The 22,737-nt window shown below is 40.5% G+C and overlaps 1 protein-coding gene across 2 annotated transcripts in view; it reads left to right on the forward strand.

Annotated features, from left to right (window-relative positions):
* Positions 1-22,737, forward strand: part of PREX2 (phosphatidylinositol-3,4,5-trisphosphate dependent Rac exchange factor 2) — a 397,279-nt gene that overhangs the window by 135,889 nt on the left and 238,653 nt on the right. For both annotated transcript variants that reach the window (XM_019527766.1, XM_019527767.1), the window contains exons 8-11: positions 4,487-4,590; positions 12,275-12,424; positions 17,555-17,699; positions 21,564-21,664. In XM_019527766.1, coding sequence (XP_019383311.1) covers positions 4,487-4,590; positions 12,275-12,424; positions 17,555-17,699; positions 21,564-21,664 — 500 coding nt within the window. The remainder of the gene's footprint in view (positions 1-4,486; positions 4,591-12,274; positions 12,425-17,554; positions 17,700-21,563; positions 21,665-22,737) is intronic.

Below are 22,737 nucleotides of genomic sequence, written 5' to 3' on the forward strand. Positions count from 1 at the left end.
GGGGCAGGGGCAGGGGCAGGGGCAGGGGCAGGGGCAGAGACATGACTAGATGCCATGCTAGCATGGCCCCACTAAGGCTAAGGGGGAAGGGAAGGGGTTAATTCTTTCCTCAGTCCTCTCTCACCACCCTGTGGGACCACAGCCTGAGTTTGCCTGGCTGTGGGTGAGTGGTGGAGGTGGGAGCTGTCAAACCTCAGCTGTGGTCCCTGGGGAGAGAGGGGGCAGAGGAAGGAATTAACCCCCCCGCCTGGTTGTGGCCGTGGAGGGAGTGGCTGGGGCTGGCAGACCCCAGCTGGGGTCCCCTGGGGAGAGAGGGGAGAGAAGGGTCAATAAATCCCCTTCCTGCCCCCTTTGCCTCAGGGGGCCATGGCAGGCTGGAATCTGGCCATGCCCTCTGCCTTAGCCCCTACTTGGGCTAGAGAGCAGAGGGGCAGAGCTATCTCTGCTCTCTGCCCAGGGCTGCAGAGCATGCTGGGATGCTGGAGGACCATGGTTTAACTTAAACCAGGAAGGGGTCTGGGACAGAAGTGGGATAAACTGATTTCACCCAAATCAGTAAAGTTTGATACAACATTCAATCAGGTTTACCTTAAACCAGTTTTGGCCATTTTGATACTGGTCTATGTGTACTGAACTTCTGTTCTATTACAGGTTTAAACCAGTTTCTGATCACTTAAACAGGTCTCTGTGTAACTTCTGTCCCTAGCTCTGATCTCATGAAATGCCCTGTGCTTGAAGTACAATACTATTTTTTGTTATGCATTGATAAAGGAGAGAAAGTCCCTCCCCCACCCTTTGCTTTTTTCCATTGGAAATGCCATTGAAGGATGGTATTTTATAAAATGTTTAGCTTCATTTTGTATAAAACTAGGCTAATGCAAAGCAGATTAAAAGATTGCACTTAAGCGGCATATATTTGATATTTCTAGAGAATTAATTCATTATAATTTTGCTGGTTAGATTACTCAGATATTCTTTAAATTAGCCAATTGCCCATCAAGAATGATGGGGGGTGGAGTGGGCAGGCATGGAGCCCCATGCCCCCCCATCTGAGCCCACTCCCCGCTAGCCTTGTGCTGGTTGGGGTCCAGGCCCATTCCCCCCATTCCCTGTTGCAGTGGCAGGAGGAGAGGAGGAGTGGACCCAGGCCTGATGCGAAGAAGAACCAGGGCCAGGCGTGGGGAGAAGCCAGGCCACCGTGGGAGAAGCAGTGGGCCCAGGGCAAAACCGACTGCAGCGGGGGGACAGAAGAGGTGGGGGAGGGGCTGAAATGGGGGAGGGGTGGAATGGGGGAGGAATGGGCCCAGGCCCGACGTGGGGGAGGAGGCCTGCTACTTCCCTCCCCCTGCCACTGGCCCATTCTCCCCTTCCACGTTGGGCCATGTCAGACCGGGTCTGCGGGCCCCCTCCCCATTTCAGACTCACTCCCTTCCATGGTGGCAGAGGTGGGGGAAGGAGAGGAGTGGGCCTGGGTCTGATGCAGGAGAGGGCCGGGCCCAAGGCTGGGGACAAGCCAGGTTGCTGGTGGGGGGAGCAGCAGGACTTGCCTGACCCAGCGGCAAGAGGATGGGAGGAGTGGGCTTGGGGCCAACACAGGGGAGAGGGTAGGAGTGGGACCGGGCCTAAGTGGGGAAGGAGGCCCGTTCCTCCCCTCCCTCAGCTGCTGGTGCATCAGTCTGTGCCCACTGCTCCCCACACCCCAGGGCCATGGTGGGCTGGCTTCTCCTCTGGCTCTGGCTCAGTCCTCCTCCCTGCCTTTGCCCTGGTCCCACTCCTCCTCCACTCCCCCAGCATCAGCTCAGCACCCGCACCTGCCATCACCCTGACCGTTGCTGGGTTGGCCTGTGCCTGCTGCTCCCCCCACTGCAGTGGCCCATCTTCTCCCCACTCTCGGGTCCCATTCTCCCCACATCAGACCTAGACCCACTCCTCCCCTTCCCCCCCACCGCTGCTGTGGCATGCCCGCTATTCCCCACACTGCTGCCATGTCGGGCCCTGCAGGCAACAACGATGGAAGGGGAGGGGGCAGGCTGAGGCCAGAGCCAGAGGCCTGGCACCCCCTGTGGCATCCCAATCCTGCTCCCCCCCATGCTGCTGCTGCCATCACCTGCAAGGCCTTGACCCCCTTGGTCCATCCACTCTATTGCCCCTGCCTCCAGGGAGCAGGGCGCTGCGCTGGCCTTGCCCACCCCTCCATTCACTGTGTCCCTGCCATCATGGCAGCACTTCACTGCTGCCAGCTCCTGTTGGAATGCTTGTTTGCACTCTCATTGGTTGCTTGTCAATCAGTCTATCAGAGTGCGGACAGATAGACAGACAGACAGACAGACAAAGTCAGACTTAAGGCTTTTATAATATTAAAATACTTTGATCAGCTTAAAGTGAAACAGTTTCATTTTCCAGGAGTGCAGGGACTGGAATGTCGCAGGGACTGATAGGTACGTTTAAAGTAAAACAATACCTGTCACCTTTGAACTGATAAAGACTTTGCTTGGAGACCTTTGTTATGATCAATATTTATGAACTTTAATATTTTTGTATAGCATGTACAATTTGCTTGACATAACTAGGGGTCTACCCAACTTGAGGAGGCGGCTGGCCAATTTTGTGGGCAGATCATGGGGCTGGCTTCCATTTTCATAGGCTGATTGTGGCAGGGCCCCCTGTACCTCTGGCTGAGGGACCCGGCTTGCACGGCCTCTCACTGCTGATTGGTTGCAAGAGCTGTCCATCATACAGCCCCACCTCTCTCTGCCAATTTGGTGGTGAGCAGTGGGGCTACCTGACAGGCAGCCCTTTTAGACAGTCAGCAGTGAGGGGTGGGAGCAGCAGTCATCTTGGGCTCCCCTTCATGCCTGCAGCTCCCTCCCTCCTTCCCCCCAGTGCTTTGCATGGCTGGGTTGCAATGCCATGGAGGACTGCTGGCTCCCTCTAGGTAGCATTTTATTGTTTAATGATTGGCTAGAATAAGCTTGTGGGTTTTTTTTGGATTTTGCTGACATTGCTGGATTTTACACGCCAGATTTCATGATTTCCACAACATCCACAATATCATGATTTCATAAGTTTCCCTAGAACTAATCTAGAAGCTGCAAGGGCCAGTGGCCCAGTAATAAAAAGATTTTGTGGGCCAGTGCCTCAAATCCAGGCCCAATACAGTGGGTCTAGTCTGGAAGGCCTAGCTATATCAAAGGGGCGGAGTCTGAGTCAGTCAAGGCCCCAACAGAACATAAGAGCAATGTAATGCCTGCAAGGCATGGGGCGTGGTAAAGGGGTGGTTGGAGCCACTTAATTGGCCCATAAGGTCTGAGGTGCCTTGTGCAGCACTGTACTGAAGAGAGGCCTGGCATAGGGCCTACAGATCAGAGAGCTTGAGTAAGGTTCAGTGAGCCAGGACTAAGTGAAGGCTAGTGGGCATCCTCCCATTATTTTTCCATCAAAGACGTGGCAGGCGAGATAAGAGGGCGCCCTTAGGGCAGAGCTTGCACAGTCACATGAGCCGTCAACTGACTTGTTCAAAGAAAGGTGGCCCAAGTAGGAGGAATTAGGGATTTTGTCTTTGGTTTTTGTTTTTTTGTTTGAGAGAGAATTTGTGTAAAGGTATGTGAACGATATGTATACTTACTGGAATTCAAAACTTATATTGCTTACAATGCTTGTCATGTTCTCTTTTAATACTTGAAGAAGAAATTATTTGCAGTGTCAATCAGACTTTCTATGGTTAATAACTTTTTATTACTAAATTGTTTTCGAATGATGTTTTATTAAGTAAGTCCCTCTGAAGAAATTCTGCTCCATATGCATATTGAAGTTGGCCGTTAATGTAGTTATTATACTGCAAAATCTGTGCTCAAAAAATTAAAGAAAGTAACTTACTGTGTGTATTCACCACCTGGCTATCACAGTCCTAAACCATGATGTGCTTGAAGTCATTCACTTTGGAATAAAAAGGAACATATTCCTTGTCCAGGGAATGTGACATAATTGAAGCTGAGAAAAGAATTTGATTGTAGAGAAATGAGAACAGCTGCAGAATTTTTAACAGTTCAAAAAGTGTCATGAGCTGATAAAACTGAGAACGGATGAAAAAATATTTAACATGCCAAAATGATTTGTTATTTTGATTATGATAAAAAATGAGATACTTCATCTCCATAGGTTATTTATTAACAAACTGAGCAACTGGTAAAAAGGGACCAGAATGGGAATGGGGAGGGTGGGGGACACAGAGGGTGAACTCATCTTAATTTAAGTCCCTCCTGGACTTATGCTACCTGAACCATGTGATAGTACTGTGATGACAAAATTATACTAATTCATGATAGAGTTCAGGTTATTTCTGTCCTCTGGGTTTTACAGCCCTGGTTCAGTTTGGTCTTGCATTTTACAGAGGCCTCGAGCCATTATTGTAATACACGCAAGTAGTAAAGTAATAGAAACAAAATGTGCTGTTTTGACAATTTTTTGTGCATTTTTCTTTCATAAGGCGATTGAAGAACAGCAAAGCATCTACTGATGGCCATCGGTATCTCTTTCGAGGCAGAATAAACACAGAGGTGATGGAAGTAGAGAATGTAGATGATGGTACAGGTGAGTATATTTGCCCTTATCAGTTATAACCTACAGAGCCTGTTCCTGTCAGCTCCAAGCATCTCCTGTGAAGTGTGAGCAATTTTCATTGGCATTCTGAGGGAGAAGAGAGTGCTGATTTATAGGAAATTAGGATAGAGGCAGATTGTTCCATTAATACTGTGCTTCTGAAATGTGTCATTGGTTTCATACATTATTTTCTGGGCAGTCGCTGTTCTAGCCAGCCATTCACAGATGACTGACTTAAACTGGCAACAGTCATTATGATGATGAAATTCTAGGCTGGTATTTATTTCCTTGACTAAGATAGTGTATTTCACTTCTGTATATTTTATATGGGACATATCTGTTTATATAATTCAGAAAAACAATTTTGAAAGTTACATGCTGTAATTGCAACAAAATAAGTTTTTAGATGACTTATCTTAAAAAATACAGTGCATAGAGTGGGATAAAATATTACTTGCTTTCACTTTTAAAAAATCGAAACTGAAAACTGAAAATATTTTGGTAAAAAATTTGGTTTTCAAACTAAAATTTTAATGGAAAGACCGACTTTTTTTCCCCCTCCAAAAAACGCCACCCCAACCTCATTCTTGACACTTTGATTTGCTTGTTTCTTTCTTGAAGTTTGATTTGCAAAATTGATAAGCCCATCTAAGGCCTTATCAGTGTCATGCAGAGAAGAACAATTACCTCCCTGGTCTTTGCATATGACTAGGGGTCTCCTTAACTTGCCGTTAGACTTGTGCTGTGCTCTACAGTGCTTTCAGCCACTCCCAGTTTAGTGTAATCCACACATTTGATAAATGTACTCCATTATCCAAGTAATTCATAAAAGTACCAAATGGTGAGTAGGGGCGGATCCATGGGGGTGGGGTGATGTGGCTGCTCCACATCATAGTGTTCTTGGATCTGCTCATGATGATCAGAGTCCTGTAACACACCCTGCCAGGATCTCAATTTATATAAATCTTCTAGTTTGATAGTAAACTGCTGGTAACTATTCTTTAAGTATCTCTTTTCACCTAGACTGCATTTTTCTTCTCTTCTTATGAGACTGTTATGTAGGACTGTATTAAAAATCTTATACAAAAGTTGTGATGCATCACATCAACTGTATTTCTCATATCTGCTAAGCGAGTTTGCTTAGGAGGAGCAGGAGATTACATTTGTTTGGCATGACATGTTTTTAACAAATCCATGTTGGCTGTGTCTTATCACTTTATTATTCTTTAAGTCAGTGATTCTCAACCAGAGTGCTGTGGCAGCCTTTGAAGGGTGATGCTGGGAGAGAGGAGATAAGCATGAGTGATGAGATAAATGTAGGCTCTTCCTTTCCAGCTGCTCCTCCTCCCCCCATGCATTGCAATGCAGGTGCTTCTGCCCAGCTGCTCCTTGTCCTTCCTAGCCTCTCTACAAGCAGATTAGCACTATAATAAATACATTAGTTTTTTAAATGGGGTGTCCCTCAATTCACAAATGTTATGAGAGCATTATAAAACCACTATTCTAGGTGTTTATACATTGATTATTTAATTATTTGTTCCACTATCTTTTTTGGTATTAAAATTAGGATGACTGCTGTATAGTTCTCTATGAATTCTTAATAATAATAACTTATGGATCAGAGATTGCTTCAACTAATTCCTTTTGTACTGTAGAGTGAAGTTTATCAGGTCTTGCTGATGTGAATGAATCTAGTTTCTCTGATTTCTTCATATTGTTCTTTTTTCTGTCTTGTATTCCCAACCCTCATTGCTGATTTTTATTGTGGTAAACATCTGGTCAGAATTAATACTTTTTGTTAAAAAACAAAAACAAAGCAGAAATAGCTCTGAACATTTTGGCCTTTCCTATGTCTATCTGTTGTTTGCTTCGCCCGTATTTTTTCCTCATCATCTTCATCCTATGGGTAAATTTACTTGCTCATATGATCTCTCATATCACTGGTGCGTTCATGACTGTCCTGTCTTGCTTCCCAAACCTTGATTTTTCCCCCCCATTTTTTCAAGTCTCTTAAATATTTCTTCCCCTTTCATTGGCTTGTCTTGGATATCGTACTGGCTCTTCAAGCTGAATTTAGGGTATGTACAGACATTGCAGGAGGTTAGGGGGAGGTTAGAGTGAGTTCAAAATGGCCACTTGTTCTAAGGTAAATTGGGATGGGGGAGTAATTAGGGGGCTTGGAGAGGATTGCAGGGGAAAGTGGGGTCTGAGGGTGCTACACTGGAAACTGTACAGAAGTTCAGTTAGATCAGGTCCAGTGAGACCAATTTAAGTTAGACTATCTTGGAGGTACAGTTAATTTAGATCAGGTCAGCCATGTTTAGATTGATCTAAACTTCCTGAACTTCTGTACAGTTCTCACTTAGATCTACTAAAGTAGGGATCTAAGAGTAAGGTCTGCACCTGGGCAAACTAAGTTAGATTGGGTGGCCATTTTTAATGCAATCTAATGCAATTTTAATGCAGTTTAATGTAGTCTAACTCAAACCTCTCTGAATGTCTGTATGTACCTTTAGTTAGACACAAGTATTCATTTTTATTCTCATATGGTCACCCAATCTCTGTCTTAGTTCTGAAAACCACAGTAAATGTTATCTCCTTTGTCACTTCAGACATATAGCTTGGGCTTACCTTTCCTTCTTCCTTTCCTCATTTAACACATCTTATTACTTCTGTCTGACATTTCCAAAATCCACTCCTACCTTTTTTCCTAGGCCTATGACACCAGATTTCACTGTTGGTTCTCTCTCTCATTCCTGGATTACGGTAAATTTACCTCTTTTCCTGAATCCCTGACTTCACCTTCCCTTTCATTAATTTTACCAGTGTGCTAAAATATTTGTTCTTTCCTGCAGTTTTTGCCTATCACTCATTGCTTGTATCCTCTTACTGGATCTCCATATGATATTGAAAAGCCTAAGCTTCATTTCCAGGTCCTCAGACAGAGCTCTTTTCCTGACAGTACTTGCAGTTCTTTCTCCTATATGCATCCTTTCTTATAATCAATACTGGGCTACTTTGTTGTGTGCCTTGACATGCATCCTTTCTTCCTTGCCCAGTCATGTCCTTATGCCTTTTTTCAAAGTGTTCCCATGTCTTTCAGTGTATCCAATGCATCCTCTTTTGATACCTTTCAGTGTTTTACCTCTAACCCATTTTATTTATCTTGCTTTCTACAGCTGACCTCTTACTTGGTGATATACCTTTCTGTCTTTTGCCATGTGTTATTCCTAAATGTAATGCCATGTTCTTTCAAAATTCATTTAATTCATATCGGTTGTGCATTGGGAATTAAATTATTTTTTCCCTTTATTAATCAATAGCCATCATTTTCTCAGGTTTTTAATTTAGTTTGAAAACTATAGGGAACATGGGTCTTGTTTTTTTGTTTCTGTAAATCACCATACAAATGTATCGGGTAAAAACAATAAAGGCTAGTAGAGTTCTAGGTGATTTCTTTTTCAGATCTGATGGGCAATATTTTTGGTGTGCAAGGCTTAAATGGACAACCTTGTTCCTTTCAGATCATGGGGGTCAGATTCTCATCTGGTGTAAATTGACATACCTCCCTTGACTTCATTGGTCTATCAAGTGGTTCTGGAGGAGTTGGTAACAGAACTTTCTAGTGGGATAGTTTGATTGACAGATGAAGAAAGATAGTGTCATAGTCTTCATTGTTGTAAGTAGAAGCAAAGGCTTCTGAAAGAGAGGTTCATGGGTAAAAGTTATTGTAATGCAAATGACAAGTCTGAAGAAATTAATACTTTTTCTAAAAGTCTTTGTTTTTTTTTCTTTGATGAAGCTAGGTTTGGGCTGAGCAGCACAACTTATGGAAGCTTTTCATTTTGTTTTTGTTTAAAAAATCATGAGCCACGGTGTCAGTTTTCTGATTATACTGATTAGAGTACAATGTACATTATTTGTCATTTTAAGGTTTGTATGGTCTGTCTTTTATTCAGTTTTTTAAAAATGTTTTTAAACATGTTTGAAAACATGTAAATACATATAATACAAATGATGTTAAAGGAATATTATTGAGGCTTCATGCACATGGAAGTTAGGAAATGCCAGATGTATGTTTGTTTACACAATCTTAATTCCTCTCCCTCCTCCCTTACCCCAAAGTGTTCATGCTGTTAACTGTACCCCCACCCTCCCATAAAAAAAACAACCAGTCAGTTGTAATGCAGGTAAAGACTGTGTGAACATACATCCAAGGGGTAGAATTAATCTTGTGCAGGCAATTTTATATATAGAATTTCCTTACAGTGTTTTACAAATGTTTGCAACTTTAATTTTATTTAAAATAGTTTCTGTAAAATGTCATGATCTTTTCCTCAGGAAAAAAAACAGTTACGTACAGTTGTAGGAAGTCACTTATTATGTATCCTGAATCTTCAGCAACACAGCCCAGGGCTGTATCAGTGAAGTTGAATGGAAGGTTGTTATTTATGTGCTGGATTTGGACAGTAGATAAAAGGCTGCATGGTTCATTCAGCCTTATCTTCTCTCCAGTTCTGGTTGGGAGTTGGGAGAGTTCAGTCTGGAGTGGGGAACATGGGCCTTAAGGGCTAACTATTTAATGTGGGGATGTCTGGGAAAGAATCAGCCTGGCTCAACTCTCCTGTCTTCTGGTATAGCTGTTTAACCAGTACTTTCCAATAGTTTGCTACTGCTATTGCTGTTTTTGGTGGGACCAGTGATATAATGTTCATATTTAATTTAAATATTATTTTAATTATGCTGCCAAGAGAAAGGGAAAATCCAAAAGAAAGGAAATGGTGATACCAGCAATTTATTGCTCAGCAAGACTTGAATGGAATTATATGAGAAAAAGAAAGGGCATTTCTCTACCACACTTTTCCATTTTTCAAATTTCAAAGACTTCTGCAAAAGGAAGTTAGAGTTTCTTAAAAAGATACAAGAATCATCTGTAATGATAATGTTAGGCAACTTGGATTATAGGAGCTTTTACCAACTCCCGGTCTAACAGACTATTAGATTCTGGTTATAATACCAGTTCAGTACTTTGAAAGTTTGGATTCTCTTTTTGGCTGTGCTGTAGAGTTCCTGCATGACCTTTGGATAGCCACATGGGCTGCTGACAGATGTGAAAAATAAATAGAAAATGTGCTTTACTGGAAGAAGCAGCAGGATAGTTTGACTTGGCTCTACAGTGTCTGTATAGATCGCACGCTTCAGCAGGGTTTTTTGGCAATTTTACCTAACAGCTGATTCAATCAGCTATTAGATAAAAGTGACAAAAAGCCCCACCAAAGTGCCTGATGTATATGGTGCTTTGGGTGAGCTGGTTCAAACTAATGAGATGCCTCTTCTGGGCATGTGCTGGGCTCAGCACAGGGGTGCTTTGAGTTTAAAGTAAAGCACTGTTTTGGGTTTTTTATTTTGTTTTTACATCTGTAAACAGCCATAATCCTAACTGTCTCAATTCCCTATAGAGATACTGTTTCCATACCTCTCATGGCTATTTGTTTTAGAGGTGTTCAGGTATTGCTGTAATGAGCAGCTTAAAAAAATTGTAAATATTATAAAGAAAGATGATAGTGTAAAATTAATTAACATAAGTTTTCCCCTCCTTCCCATTTTTGCATTTTCTTATACACTTGTGCTTTTGAACACAAGAGTCACTCTTCAGCTGAATATTTAGTCATCAGTTTTCAGATTCTCTGAACAATAAATTATGGCAGTTACTGACATTTCCCAGGCTGTGCATACAATACTTGGCTGTATTCCATCTTATTAAAATGCAGAGTTATTGAAAGGATATCAGCATGTCTGCTGAGATTTATGATAACTCTCAGCAAGCGTTTTTACAAAGATTTCAGTTTTCGAAAATCCCATCTCATTTAAAAAACTGGACTGAACTATGAAAAAGTATTTGTAAATTATTGAAATTATTAGGGTGGTTCAAGCCAGGCCATAGCTTTTTCTTGCTCCTTAACAAGAGTTTGTTAACCCTTGATATTATATATTGTACAGTGGTGATAAATCCAGTTTTAACTTAGGTTTCTATATAATTATTTTGTTGTAATTTGTTACTAGGGGTTTGTAAATAGTACTGCCTCCTGGAACTACACATAATCTTATTGAAGCATTTTCACTGTAGGCAATGACATTAGTTACATTGTGAAAGATTGCCTGGTAATAGATTTCCGGATAAGATTCACAGACTGAAATGCTATTATCAAAAGTTACAATAATGAATAATATATTAATAGGAAATTGTTATTCATAAGATAAACCTGGGTTATTTTGAAATAGGTGAAAATGCAAAAATTTGGAACCAAAAAAGTTATGATAAATGTTATTTTCTGTGCCAATTGTACACTTGTATTCTGAATAAAGTGGGCATTAGATAAATTTGATTTTGAAATCAAAGCAAATTTCATTATTTTGTTCATTTATATTCACATTAAGGTTAACTAGTCATTTTTGTGATTCTTTGGATAAAACTTCAGTTCAAATAAGTCCAATAAGGCTATATGCTGGCACAGTGTGTCTTATTTGCTTATGCATCAGATTGAATTTGAATTTTTTTCAACCCTTTAAAGCTTTTTATGGTAAATTATTTTCAATCAAACGCTATTGCATTTAGAATCTAAATTATATCCTTCGTGCCATCTGGTAGGGAATTCTTTCTCTCTTACATTAAAAAACACTAAATTCACTGAATGCTGTGGAATCTAATGCAAAGACCATACATTCTTGTTGAGCAGTTAATGTTAATAGAAAATCTGTGAATCAAGAGAAGTTTATTAGCCCTAAATCTGGAGGTAGCTAGGTTATACTATGTGGCCCTTTAACCAGGAGACAGTGGCAGCTTGCAAATATTAGTGTCATTAAGAAACTGTCTTTCCATCAGTCTAACTGGAATTCAAGTACTGTATAGGTATAGAGATTTGAACGACCTTCTTTTCCCTTGTCATCTGGGTCAGGTTTGATGGCAAGATACTTGGGTAACATAATATGGGAAAGCTGCTTATACTAAATCTGTTACACTAAATCTGTTATGTGGATTCATAGAAGAATTCATACTCCAAGGCTGACAGTTTAGGACCATTCAAAAACAGTAAATTTATTGAAAGATTGCTTTGCAAGGAATACAATGTATGGAGATTCAATATAGCTTACATTGGGGGGCATCTACATGATGTGCTTACACTGAGGGGCATCTACATAATAGTTGCCTAGTTAGCTCCTCAGTAAAATGTCTGTGTCTACACAAGTGGAGCAGCTTTTAAGCCAAAGTAAATTGATTAACTCTGCCATAGGTTAGTACTGCCTGATAGAAGTACTATCGTATGGCAAAGTTATTTGCTCTGCTGCAGCACATGTGTACATAGTGGCAGGGCTGGCTGGCTGGGGCATGAGGATGCTACAGTTCAGGTACTGCCTGCCAGCTAGCCCTGTACTGTAGCACCCTCATGCCCCAGCCAGCCCCTCCACAGCACACTGAGCCTGGTTGGACCAGCCCTGGGCTGGCAGGCTGACCCCCAGGTTCCCCTACCAGCTAGGGCTGCACTGCCCCAGCTCAACATGCTGCAGTCCTGGGTACATGTGTAAACACTGCATCTGGGACCAGTAAACTCTAGTATTAGCTATTTTAAAACACTCCAGGCTATTCTATTAAATGATTTTTGTTATGCATTTCCAGCGGACTATCATAGCAGTGGCCACATTGTTGTTAATGGCTGGAAGATTCACAACACAGCAAAGAACAAATGGTTTGTATGCATGGCAAAAACTCCTGAAGAGAAGCAAGAATGGCTAGAAGCTATTCTGAAAGAAAGAGAAAGAAGAAAAGGTAGGTTAACAAATTTTATTTTGTTTCATTGCAGGGAGGCTGTATTGAACTTTTATTTTCATAAAATATATAGCCAGGTGTCAGGCTTTGATAAAGTATACTTACGGCATTGTGTCAAATGGTCTGTGGAGATTTTGTTAACTAATTACTTTAAAAAAAGAAAACTTCATCTAAGAAAGGAATCTTTGCTGAACAAGACAGAATCTAGGTGTATTGATATTTTGTGCTTCTGTGGGAGTCCGAAACCTGCCTTTTTCTTTGGCTTAATAGACCTTGAAGCTGATCATGAGCTGGAATAAACTGGCTCCACTGAGGTCTGTATCTGTTGATTCCATGCTAAGACTAGATACTAATGTCTTTGAAATGAGCAGGTTTGCCATGTCTGTCCTTTGTCCAGCTGATCCACCATCTGATGCAAATAACTCTCAAATGATGCCTATAAATGCTCTAGTTTCAGGCTAGTTGTCTTCACAATATTCTCAGTGGCATACCGTCCGCTGGCATACCTGTTCTTCAGGATCCTGCTTTTTTTTTTTTTTAAGCAAAGGCTATCTTCTAAACAGTAAAACTAGTAAATGTGTATACCTCCACATGCAACCTGTGCCAGAAATAAGTAGGACACCAACCCTATTCCTTCACCACTTCCTCAGCAAAAATGCTATAGAGAGTAACACATAATGGATTCTTGGGGATGAAAGGTAGGATGCACAGGGTAATAGTCTGGGACTGATGCAATTTGTTTTCAAGTCCTGGCTCTTCTACACATTTCTGATGTGACTTGAGGAAGTTCCTGTCCCCCATATGCAGATTGGGAATAATAATATTTCCTTTCTCTCACCCTTTGTTTCTCTTCTATTTGGATTGTGAGATATTCAAGGCCAAGGACTGGCACTTATAGTATATTTGTACAGCAGTAGCAGTTGCCCTGTTTGCAACTGGAGCATCTAGATGCTATATAATAAATATTGGTGAAGAAATTTTGCAGACATCTAGGAACTTGGCAATTGAGGAGGTAAGTGAAGAAACTAGTGCAGAAGGCCGGTCCATAAAACTAGAGTTGTTTCTGCTTCTGGTTTAGGGCTGTTTGTACAAATGGTTGGAGAGGTTCTAGTCAATGTGGCCTTATTGTCTCAATGCCTGGTTAACATCTAATCTAATTTCCTCAGTCTCCTGACAGCTGTAGGCCAGGGATGGAAAAGGAGGACACGTGGATAGTGTTTTATGTTGACATACTGTTAATACATATTATGTACTTTGGTCCTATAACATTTAGCTGTCAAGCTGCTTTCAGTGAAGATGGGCCTGATTTCTCTTCCCCCCCTCCCCCAAATATAGTGAAGCTCAGATCTAAATGCCGCCTTTACTGAGTTGAACCAAACTCCAGTTTATGCATATCTTATAGGTTTGGGTTTCAGCATGGGACTTTACAATAAGAAAATAATTAAGCTATAAAGGTAAAGTAAATAGGGGAACAGGTGAATGAGGTCCCAACCTAGAATCATGTCAAAATTTATGTTGTTCTGACATTTTTTAAACTAGATATTTCCTCAAACATCTGTATAAACACGTCTCTTATGAGGCAGGATGCATTAACTTAATTACAAGCAGGATGTCAGATGACTCACCAACCAAGCAAATATCTCTTAAAATTCGAATATCCCATCTAAAAGTAACTATAAACAATTTCCTATTCATTGTGAATATAAAGGCGCTTTAATTCTATGTTTACTTAGCAAGATGCAGAGCCAAAACCTGCTCATCTGGATGTGTGCAACTCTTTTGAAATCTATGCAGTTGCATACGCACAACGGAGAATAGCTTGGTCCACTTCATGAAAATCAAGACAGGCACAGTCCATTTAATTAGGATATTGGTAGCTGTTGTTTGAAGAATTTTGATATGTCTTTCCTATCCCCTGTAGGAGTTAGGATATAACATTATAACTAGAGATTGGTTTATTCCTGCTAATATTCTGTTGATTTTATTTTTCTGTTAATCGTCTTGTTTCAATTAAAAAAATAATAAAAGAAATCTCTTTGATTTATCTTTCCCTCACAAACTGTGCAGTTTACTATAACTGTTGCTTTTCTACTCCATTGGCATTCTGTTAAATAGAACAATTTGGAATATATGTCATGATCCTATAAAACCATAATTAGACAAACATCTCACTGACTGCCTTAAAAGTTTTTTCTAATAAGTTGTTTATGATATGATGCTTTCCTTTCTGGAGGGAAACTGATTACATTGTCATCAGGACATTCAACCTGAATTTGACCTGTGGAAGTAGTCATATAGTACATTATAGGCCAGGTACAAGCTCTACGTATAAACCAGCGTAAGTGACTGGAAACTTCTGTACCTGCAACAGAACAGTTTTGGGCACATAGACGGGTTTAAAGATGGCGGAACCTGGTCTAAGATAGATCTGGATTGATGAGGTATCAGACTTTGTTGGTTTAGGTTAGACCAGTCTATTGAAATTTTGTATCAGGTCCCCTATTGATTCACGTTGGGTCACCATCCACTGGCATCACAGGCTGCTTTGCAGGCTCCCTCTAGCCTTCTCTTGCAGGGAAGCCTGCTAGGTTTTTGCCAGGCTCTGCTGCACTGGCTGAGCACACAGTGGGCCCCTCCCCCAGGCTGTCACAGAGCCAGCCAGCAAATCTTCTGTCCTTAGCTCCATTTTAAAACAATGTCCCTAGGCGTGGGGGGATGGGGGGAGGTGCTCCACAGAAGGAAGGATCAGGCCCCTCAGAGCTCCAAGGAACTGCAGGTGGCAGTAGCAGGCACCTGGTGCAATTCCTTCTAGTGTGCTGGGCAGCCCAGCTGGCAGTGATGGGGGGAACATACCATGATGACCCACTCTGGGGCTCTCCTGGAAGGGGGTTAGGAGTATGTGCCCAGCAACCAATTAGGGGTGGCCCAGCTGCTCTGTAGGAGGAAGGAAGTAGGGGCATGTGCCCAGCAGCCAAATCAGAGGTGGCGTCTGCTCAGCTGCATTTGGCTGCCCTTGGCAGTCTCTGGCATGCTGGGAGGTGTGCAGGAGCATCCCCAACCTGATGGCTTTGGTTAGTGCAGGCAGCCTTTGTGCCCTCCTTCTCCCCCGCCCCCAACCCCAAGGGTGAACATGTGTTCCATTCACTCCTGGACTAGCCTAGTCCACTTGGAGAAGCCCATGTAAATTAGTTTTAACCTGTCTCAGGCTTTTTTGAATGCCTGTACTTAGTCAAGCTGGATTAGTACAGAAAAGATTTGTTACAAGTAGGAGAAAAATATGGAACTGCTTGAACTGAGAGAATGCTAATGTTTTGGGGTGGTGAACCACTCTTCTAATCTCTTTTAATTTCTCTTCTAAACAGAAGGCATACGTTTTGGCAGTGGCAATTCTTCCAAAATAGATAGGTTGAAATGCTATATTAAATGTACTTGAGTGAAATGTACTGAGGGAAACTCAGCCTATATTTATAACTGAAATCCACACAAAAGTTGTAGTTGAAATATTGGATTTACTGTAGATTTTAGTCCTCAAATTTGAGAGATGGACTAGGACAATTTTGTATATCTGTATATTTTTGGTGCTATGAAAACTCAGATTTAATCAGAAAAAATAGATAAAAAAGATTTTTCACTAGTTTTTGTTCTCTTTATGGAACCGCCTAAGGAAGTCATTGAGATATTTTAGTTGTTTTTAGTGCTTTAATAAGAAGGTACATTTATGCTTTATGTATGTATTTTACCTGATTAAAAGAATGATGGCAACAGATTAAAGTACAGTGCATCCAGATCCTATAAATTCTTAGAACAGTGTTTTGGTTATGTTCTATTCTGTTGTAAATCAGTGTATTGGTTAAGCTATTTGTCTTTTATTAACAATATCAGGTGTATGTTTCTCTTTCTATCCATGTTAAATACTATATTTCAGTGGCGACCACCCTTTTTGGCAGGCATGCCACAAATTAGCCCTGAACTCTCCATAAGTGCCACTCTGACCCCCTTTCCCTACCTAAACAAACACCCCTGCTTTCCGCTCCCTGCCCTGCCCCGTGTCCCCCGCCTGATCTGCTGCTGTAGTTTCTGCTTCCTCTCCTGTGCACCTTGCCTGAACTGCTGCTCTTGTGGCACATGTGCCACATGTTGTCCATACCTGCTGTATTTTTCTCACAAATGTTACCTTTATCTTATGTGTATTTGCAGAATTAATAAAATTTTTAAGTAGCAACTCCTTATTCTTATTGAAGATTTCCATTTATTATTTTTAAATTTGAAAAAACAGATAAATTAAGAATTTTTCTCTAAAATAAGCAAAAAAATGCACAGATTTATGTTTTTACATAGAATTTGCAACTCTTTCTAGATAAAGGAGATTGACTGTGTAGATCTCCAGTGTTCCCTAGGAGCACAAGACTTGATAAGTAGACTAAAATAATTCAGGGAAAACTATATTTGGAGTAATAAAAGCTCTCTTATTCAGTAATAGTTGTCATATGCTGAAAATAGAAGCAGAACAACAAGGAGAAAGATTAACAAACCACAAACTGAAAAGCTTATATAATTCTTAACCCCACTCTACCACCCTCTGAAGTCTTCTGAAGTGAATAAGAATCAAAGCACCAATTTCAATGTGTAGAATTGAACTAATTTAAACTTACCTGGGCATAGTAAAGGGGTGTTTGGTTTAATTAGTTAATGTGTAGATGTTTTTTTTAAGGTACTGTGTGTGTAGTTACAAATCAATCTATAACCCAGTAAAAGGTGAAAAGTAATTCTTTCTCTGAATTTTGAAGGAGAAATACTGCATAGGTTCAATTGATGTAAATGGAAATCATAACATTAATGTTCCTTATTGTGATATTAACCTAAGAGTAGGGGTATGTATGGTCAAGAAATACCATTCATTGCCCTTCTATAATAAGGAATTTATAGAAAACTCGCTATAAATATTTTAAGAGGATTAAAAGTTACTGTTAGTAAAGTGAAGTGCTGTCCAAAACTATTTAATGTGTCCAGCTGGTGATTCCTTTTTCACTAAAATATTAATTCCTTAATGCTTATTAGTTTATAGATGCAGTTTGAAAAATAAAGACAATTACTGGGAAATTTATATAACTGACAGAATGTTTTTGGCAGGTTTAAAACTGGGCATGGAACAAGATACTTGGGTGATGATCTCAGAGCAGGGAGAGAGACTCTACAAAATGATGTGCAAACAAGGAAATCTGATCAAAGACAGGAAAAGAAAACTAACCACTTTCCCAAAGTGCTTTCTTGGAAGGTACAGTACGTTTTTTATAACTGGTATTTTAACCTACTAGAAATTTATTTTAATTTCTTATGTCACTATATACAAACTGTTATTTATTAAATAAAATTCGCAGGAGCTTGCTCACATGCCTAATTTTTTTCATGAACTGATTCAAAATTTAAAGCAATCTTACTGAAATTTACAGGTGTAATCTTACTCCACAGTTGTATTTCTTTGGAAAATGGCTATAACATATTGTTAAACACAAGGCTGCCTCAGATTAATTGTTTTATTTTTTGAAGTTAGAATATTTTTTCTCCTTATTTGGTTTATGATAACTCCAAAATGGCTTATCTGATCTTTGAAGAGCCCCCTTTTGCTTATTTGTTTGGGAGTCAGTTTTTTGTATACTGAGAGCCCTTCATGTCTTTCTCTATCTTAGGAAAGCACAGGCTTAGGGACGATTTGGTGGACACCTATAAGTTTCTAAGGGGTGTCCACCAGGATCTGGGGGAATGTTTGTTCACCAGAGCGCCCCAAGGGATGACAAGTTCGAACAGTTATAAACTCCTGCAAAACTGTTTCAGGCTGGACATAAGGAAGAATTTCTTTACTGTCCGAGCCCCCAGGGTCTGGAATAGCCTGCCATCGGAGGTGGTTCAAGCACCTACTTTGAACACCTTCAAGAGAAAATTGGATGCATATCTTGCTGGGATCCTATGACCCCAGCTGACTTCCTAACCCTGGGGCAGGGGGCTGGACTCAATGATCTTCAAGGTCCCTTCCAGCCCTAATGTCTATGAAATCTGTGAAATAGAGGACTTCAGCCCATTCATTTGTCTTAGAGTATTTATTGCTGTCCTAGATGCAAGTTCAGTATAAAGTTGGGAAAAAATTTTGTATTTGGAATACAAAAGGAAATGTTTGCCTAGTTAGTAGGCTTAAAAATAACATGGGCATTTGTTGCAGGGCGCTAAGGTGTGTCTGCTCCTTTAAGGGCAGAAACTGCCTAGTGCGAGGGCCCTAGGAGCCAGGCAGAACCTCCACAGCTACAGGTTACTGTGGCAGCAGGCTAATGAGGGAATTAGCCCGTACTTGCACCTGGTCAGTTGACCAGAAGGAGTCAGGGCCATGGGCACATATAAACCCCAGGACTGAGGCCAGCAGAGGTTAGTTCTCTGGCAGCTGCCAAGGTAAGGAGCTCCTGCAGAGAAGAACTGCCCAGAGATGCAGTGGCCTATTGATATGCTGCTTACAGGACTAATGGGGCTCCATGAGCTCATCAGGTACCCTGGACTATGAGGTACTTAATACTTGGGGAGAAATTTGCCTCATTTAAAGAGACAGAGTGCACCCTGTACTGTTTGTATTACGTTATAGCCCAGGGGCTCATATTTTGGTTGTTGTCTGTAATCTGGTGGATGATGGCTGAGGCTATTGGGGAGAAAGCCTCATTGGGGCACACTACCATGTAAAGCCCCAGCGCCACCTGTGAGGCATGGGGCATGGTAAAGGAGAGGTTTTGGAGCCACACATCTAACCCATAAGGCTTTGGAGTATTGTAAGGCACCTCCTGAGTGTGGACCCAGTAAGGGGTCCAACAACTCACAGAGTTTAGAGGAGTCTGTCAGGACTGTGACCGAGCAGCAACCTGAAGGGAGCCTCCTGATTAATTATTTAAACCAGCAAGACATGGCAGGCGACATTAGTAGGTACCCATAGGGCGGAGTCGGCACAGTCACAAGGCCCTAGGGACATCACGGCTATCCCTGGAGAGGCTGTATTGTGACAAGGTTGTTCAAAGTCTTGAGAAAGAGTTAGGTTAATTAATGTTCAGGGTGTAAGTACAAAGGTCAAAGGAACATTATGAATTGTGGGTTTTATTTATCATAAAGTTCTATAGTTTATTCTGGAGGAATATCACCTCCTATGTTGAGTATGTAGGCAAATATGTACATATGTATGCAAGCTATGTCTACATTATACACAACATTACCTTAAACAAATATTATTAAGGTTGAAAAGTGAAGAAGCCAAAATTTATAAAATACTAGAATGAAGGTTGCCAGTACCTTACAATGCATTATATTGTGCATTATGAATTAGAGAAATAATGACCTGTGAGAGGCTATACATGTTCCTCAAACAAACTAGTCTTTAATTCAGAATCACATGCTATACTTTCTATAGCACACCTGTCTCACTTGGTGCGCAAAGTGAATGGTGCTCTTTTAAAGAGCAATTTTAATACATTTTTTCTCCTTATGTTCAATGTATGGTATTGTGTCTTTTTATTTAACTAGATACTATTCAAACTGTTTTGAAGACAGAATTATTAATTTACTTCCATTCTTTTCTATAATGCTTATTCCTGTAACATCTCTATTTTTCAAACATTATTTTCACAACAATCCTATGAAGTGAATTGAAGTACTATCTCAATTTCATGGATGAGCAATTGAGCAGTGAAAGATCAAGATCAAATTAGGCATGAAAAATTAATGGATACTTCTAGGCCATACTTTTCTAGAGTATTTAACATCATATAGCATTCCATGGGCCAGATTCTATTCATAGCACCATAGAAAATTTGAGCTGAAAGGGGCCTCAGGATGTCATGTAATCCAATCTCTTGCTTGAGGCAGGTTCATCCTATAGTCTGTCTGTGTCTTGTTCCTAACTCATCATGTCACTCATCCAGTACCATTTTTTTCCTGTAGTCATTTCCAATCACTAATCCTCAGACTTTCCATCTCTGCTGTTTCTTCCCTCAATCCTGAATTCCTGTTCCCAGTGTTATTTCCCACCCAGTTCTAGTCTCCCTGTCTTACCTGCTTGTCCAGTCTGTCTTTCCCCTAACACATCCCTGATCGCCAGTAGCCTCCAATCCATCCCTGCTGGACCTCATTCCTTAACTGTTTTCCTGGGCTTTATGTCCAGTCTTGTGCCCTTGCTCCACCCACCCACATCCTGCATTCTCATTGACTTGTTTCCATACTCACTCAGACCCTTTCATCTCCCCCCCCCTCAGTTAATAATCCCATCTTCTTGTCCAGCCAGTCCCAGTATGACTCTCAGCTTCCAGTGCTAGTTTCCCTTTTTTGTACTTCCCCCATACCCTTCCAAACCCTTACTCTCTCCTCCTTTCCTGTGGCTCTCTGTACTCCTCTTTGCCTTCAAATAAGACAGCTTCTTGCCTATTATATTTGGCCACACTGTAGAGCTATTTTACGGTGCCTGGACTTGGAATAGCCCACAGCAGCCAAAAGATGGACCTGCAAAGAAATTCCTGTTCAGGTCCTATAGAGCAACCCCAGCTGAAACATGCTCAATGTGGATGACATTCTTAACTGCAAATCTTTACAGAGCATGTGCAAAGATATATAACTTGGTCAGATTTTCACATTTACGGTGTAAAGTACCTTCTTGAGCAACACCTCTGCCAAATTTCAAGTCATTCCACCTAACTGTAGGAACACTACAGGTTATAATAAAATAAAATATTTACCAGAATTTAGTTGTGTGTATAAAAGAAAATATATGTAATTAGTCTTATTTTCAGAAAAGGCTGAATAGTTTTAATTTGAAATAATAAAAACATAACAAAAATTCAGCCTCAGAAGTTAGTTTGAGAAAGTTACAAGCAACTTGAAAGCCTCCTAACAGGAGGTGTTGGGCAGCCTTAGTAATATGCAGTACTATCATTATTTCCTATAATAATAAATACAAGTGAAAACTGAAAACTTGATAGAAAGATTTTATGCAGAATATTTTGGAGAATATTATATAAATATGAATACTGCACATTGCCACCTGTGAGAAAAACAGTATGTGATGTTACATAGAAATGAACTGAAAAATTAAAAACATTAAAGATTTTTTTTTTTAATCTAGTGAGTTTGTGTCCTGGTTATTGGAAATTGGAGAGATACACAAAGCTGAAGAAGGTGTACATCTTGGCCAAGCTTTACTAGACAATGGTATTATCCACCATGGTAAATATATTTTTATTTCAACATATGATCACCTCTGTTACGGAGCAAGTAAATGATGTCCTTAAGGAAGTGTTGCATGGGTCATTTTTTTCATTGGGTTCTTCCTGCCCTCATCCTCAAGTCAAGTCACAAGATCTGACACTTCAGGAGTACAGTACTGCCAGAACTATTTGAGCAAGCTGTGGAAAATGTTAGTTTGTTTGAGGAACATGTATAGCCTTTCACAGGTCATTATTTCTCTAATTGACTGCTTAGTGCTGTTTAACTTCTGGGACCTTTTAGATTACTTCAGTGCCCCCAAAGCATTAATTAACAGCAGTCTGCAAAAATGCTTTTTTCCTCATCATCCCTTAATTATCCTTGTTACTTGTTGATACAAATATTATAAACTACCTAAAGTAGTTTGGAAAGCTTACTTTGAATGGGGCTATTATTTACATGAGCAATGGGGGCATTATTTAAGCTAGAGTAATCATAATCTTACGTTATAATGCTAATATAAATAGGTCAATGATGAATCTATACTTACAGTCATCTCGTGCCTAACAATGCATTTATTAAATATCTTCTGGCTCCTCAGAAGTTGTTCAAGAGGCAGGTAGGTTTCTGGTTTTAAATGAGTATCAAGAAATGTTCTTGCTTATTGTACTATTCCCAAAGTTAGAGCTATTTTGCAATGGTCAAGGGAACATGAGGGTTTCAGATGACATCACAGTTCTTTGCTACCAGGCTGGTAAAGGAGTGAGAGAGACAGGGTGATACTTAGCTCTGAGTACCTTAAACGTTATTCCGGTTATTCATCGCACTTGATGTAGTTTTTCACCTTTTAATGTCAGTGGTGTGTATTGTTTTTTAAACAATCATTCAGACTGTCAGACAGCATTGTATTTTCTACAAACAGAATTTTTTGTCATTAGAAGGCTTTTGTTGCCCACAGTTCTTCTACTGATCTTTTAAATTGTATCCAAAATATACTTATAGACTCCTTCAACACAGAGTTAAATGACTGTTGTGTGATTTCATGATGAAAGAGTAATTATATTAGAGCGTAGAAGTTTGAGCCAGACATGCTA

The sequence above is a fragment of the Gavialis gangeticus genome, unplaced genomic scaffold (assembly GCF_001723915.1).
Source record: "Gavialis gangeticus isolate Ggan-Ray unplaced genomic scaffold, GavGan_comp1, whole genome shotgun sequence".
NCBI lineage: Eukaryota > Metazoa > Chordata > Crocodylia > Gavialidae > Gavialis > Gavialis gangeticus.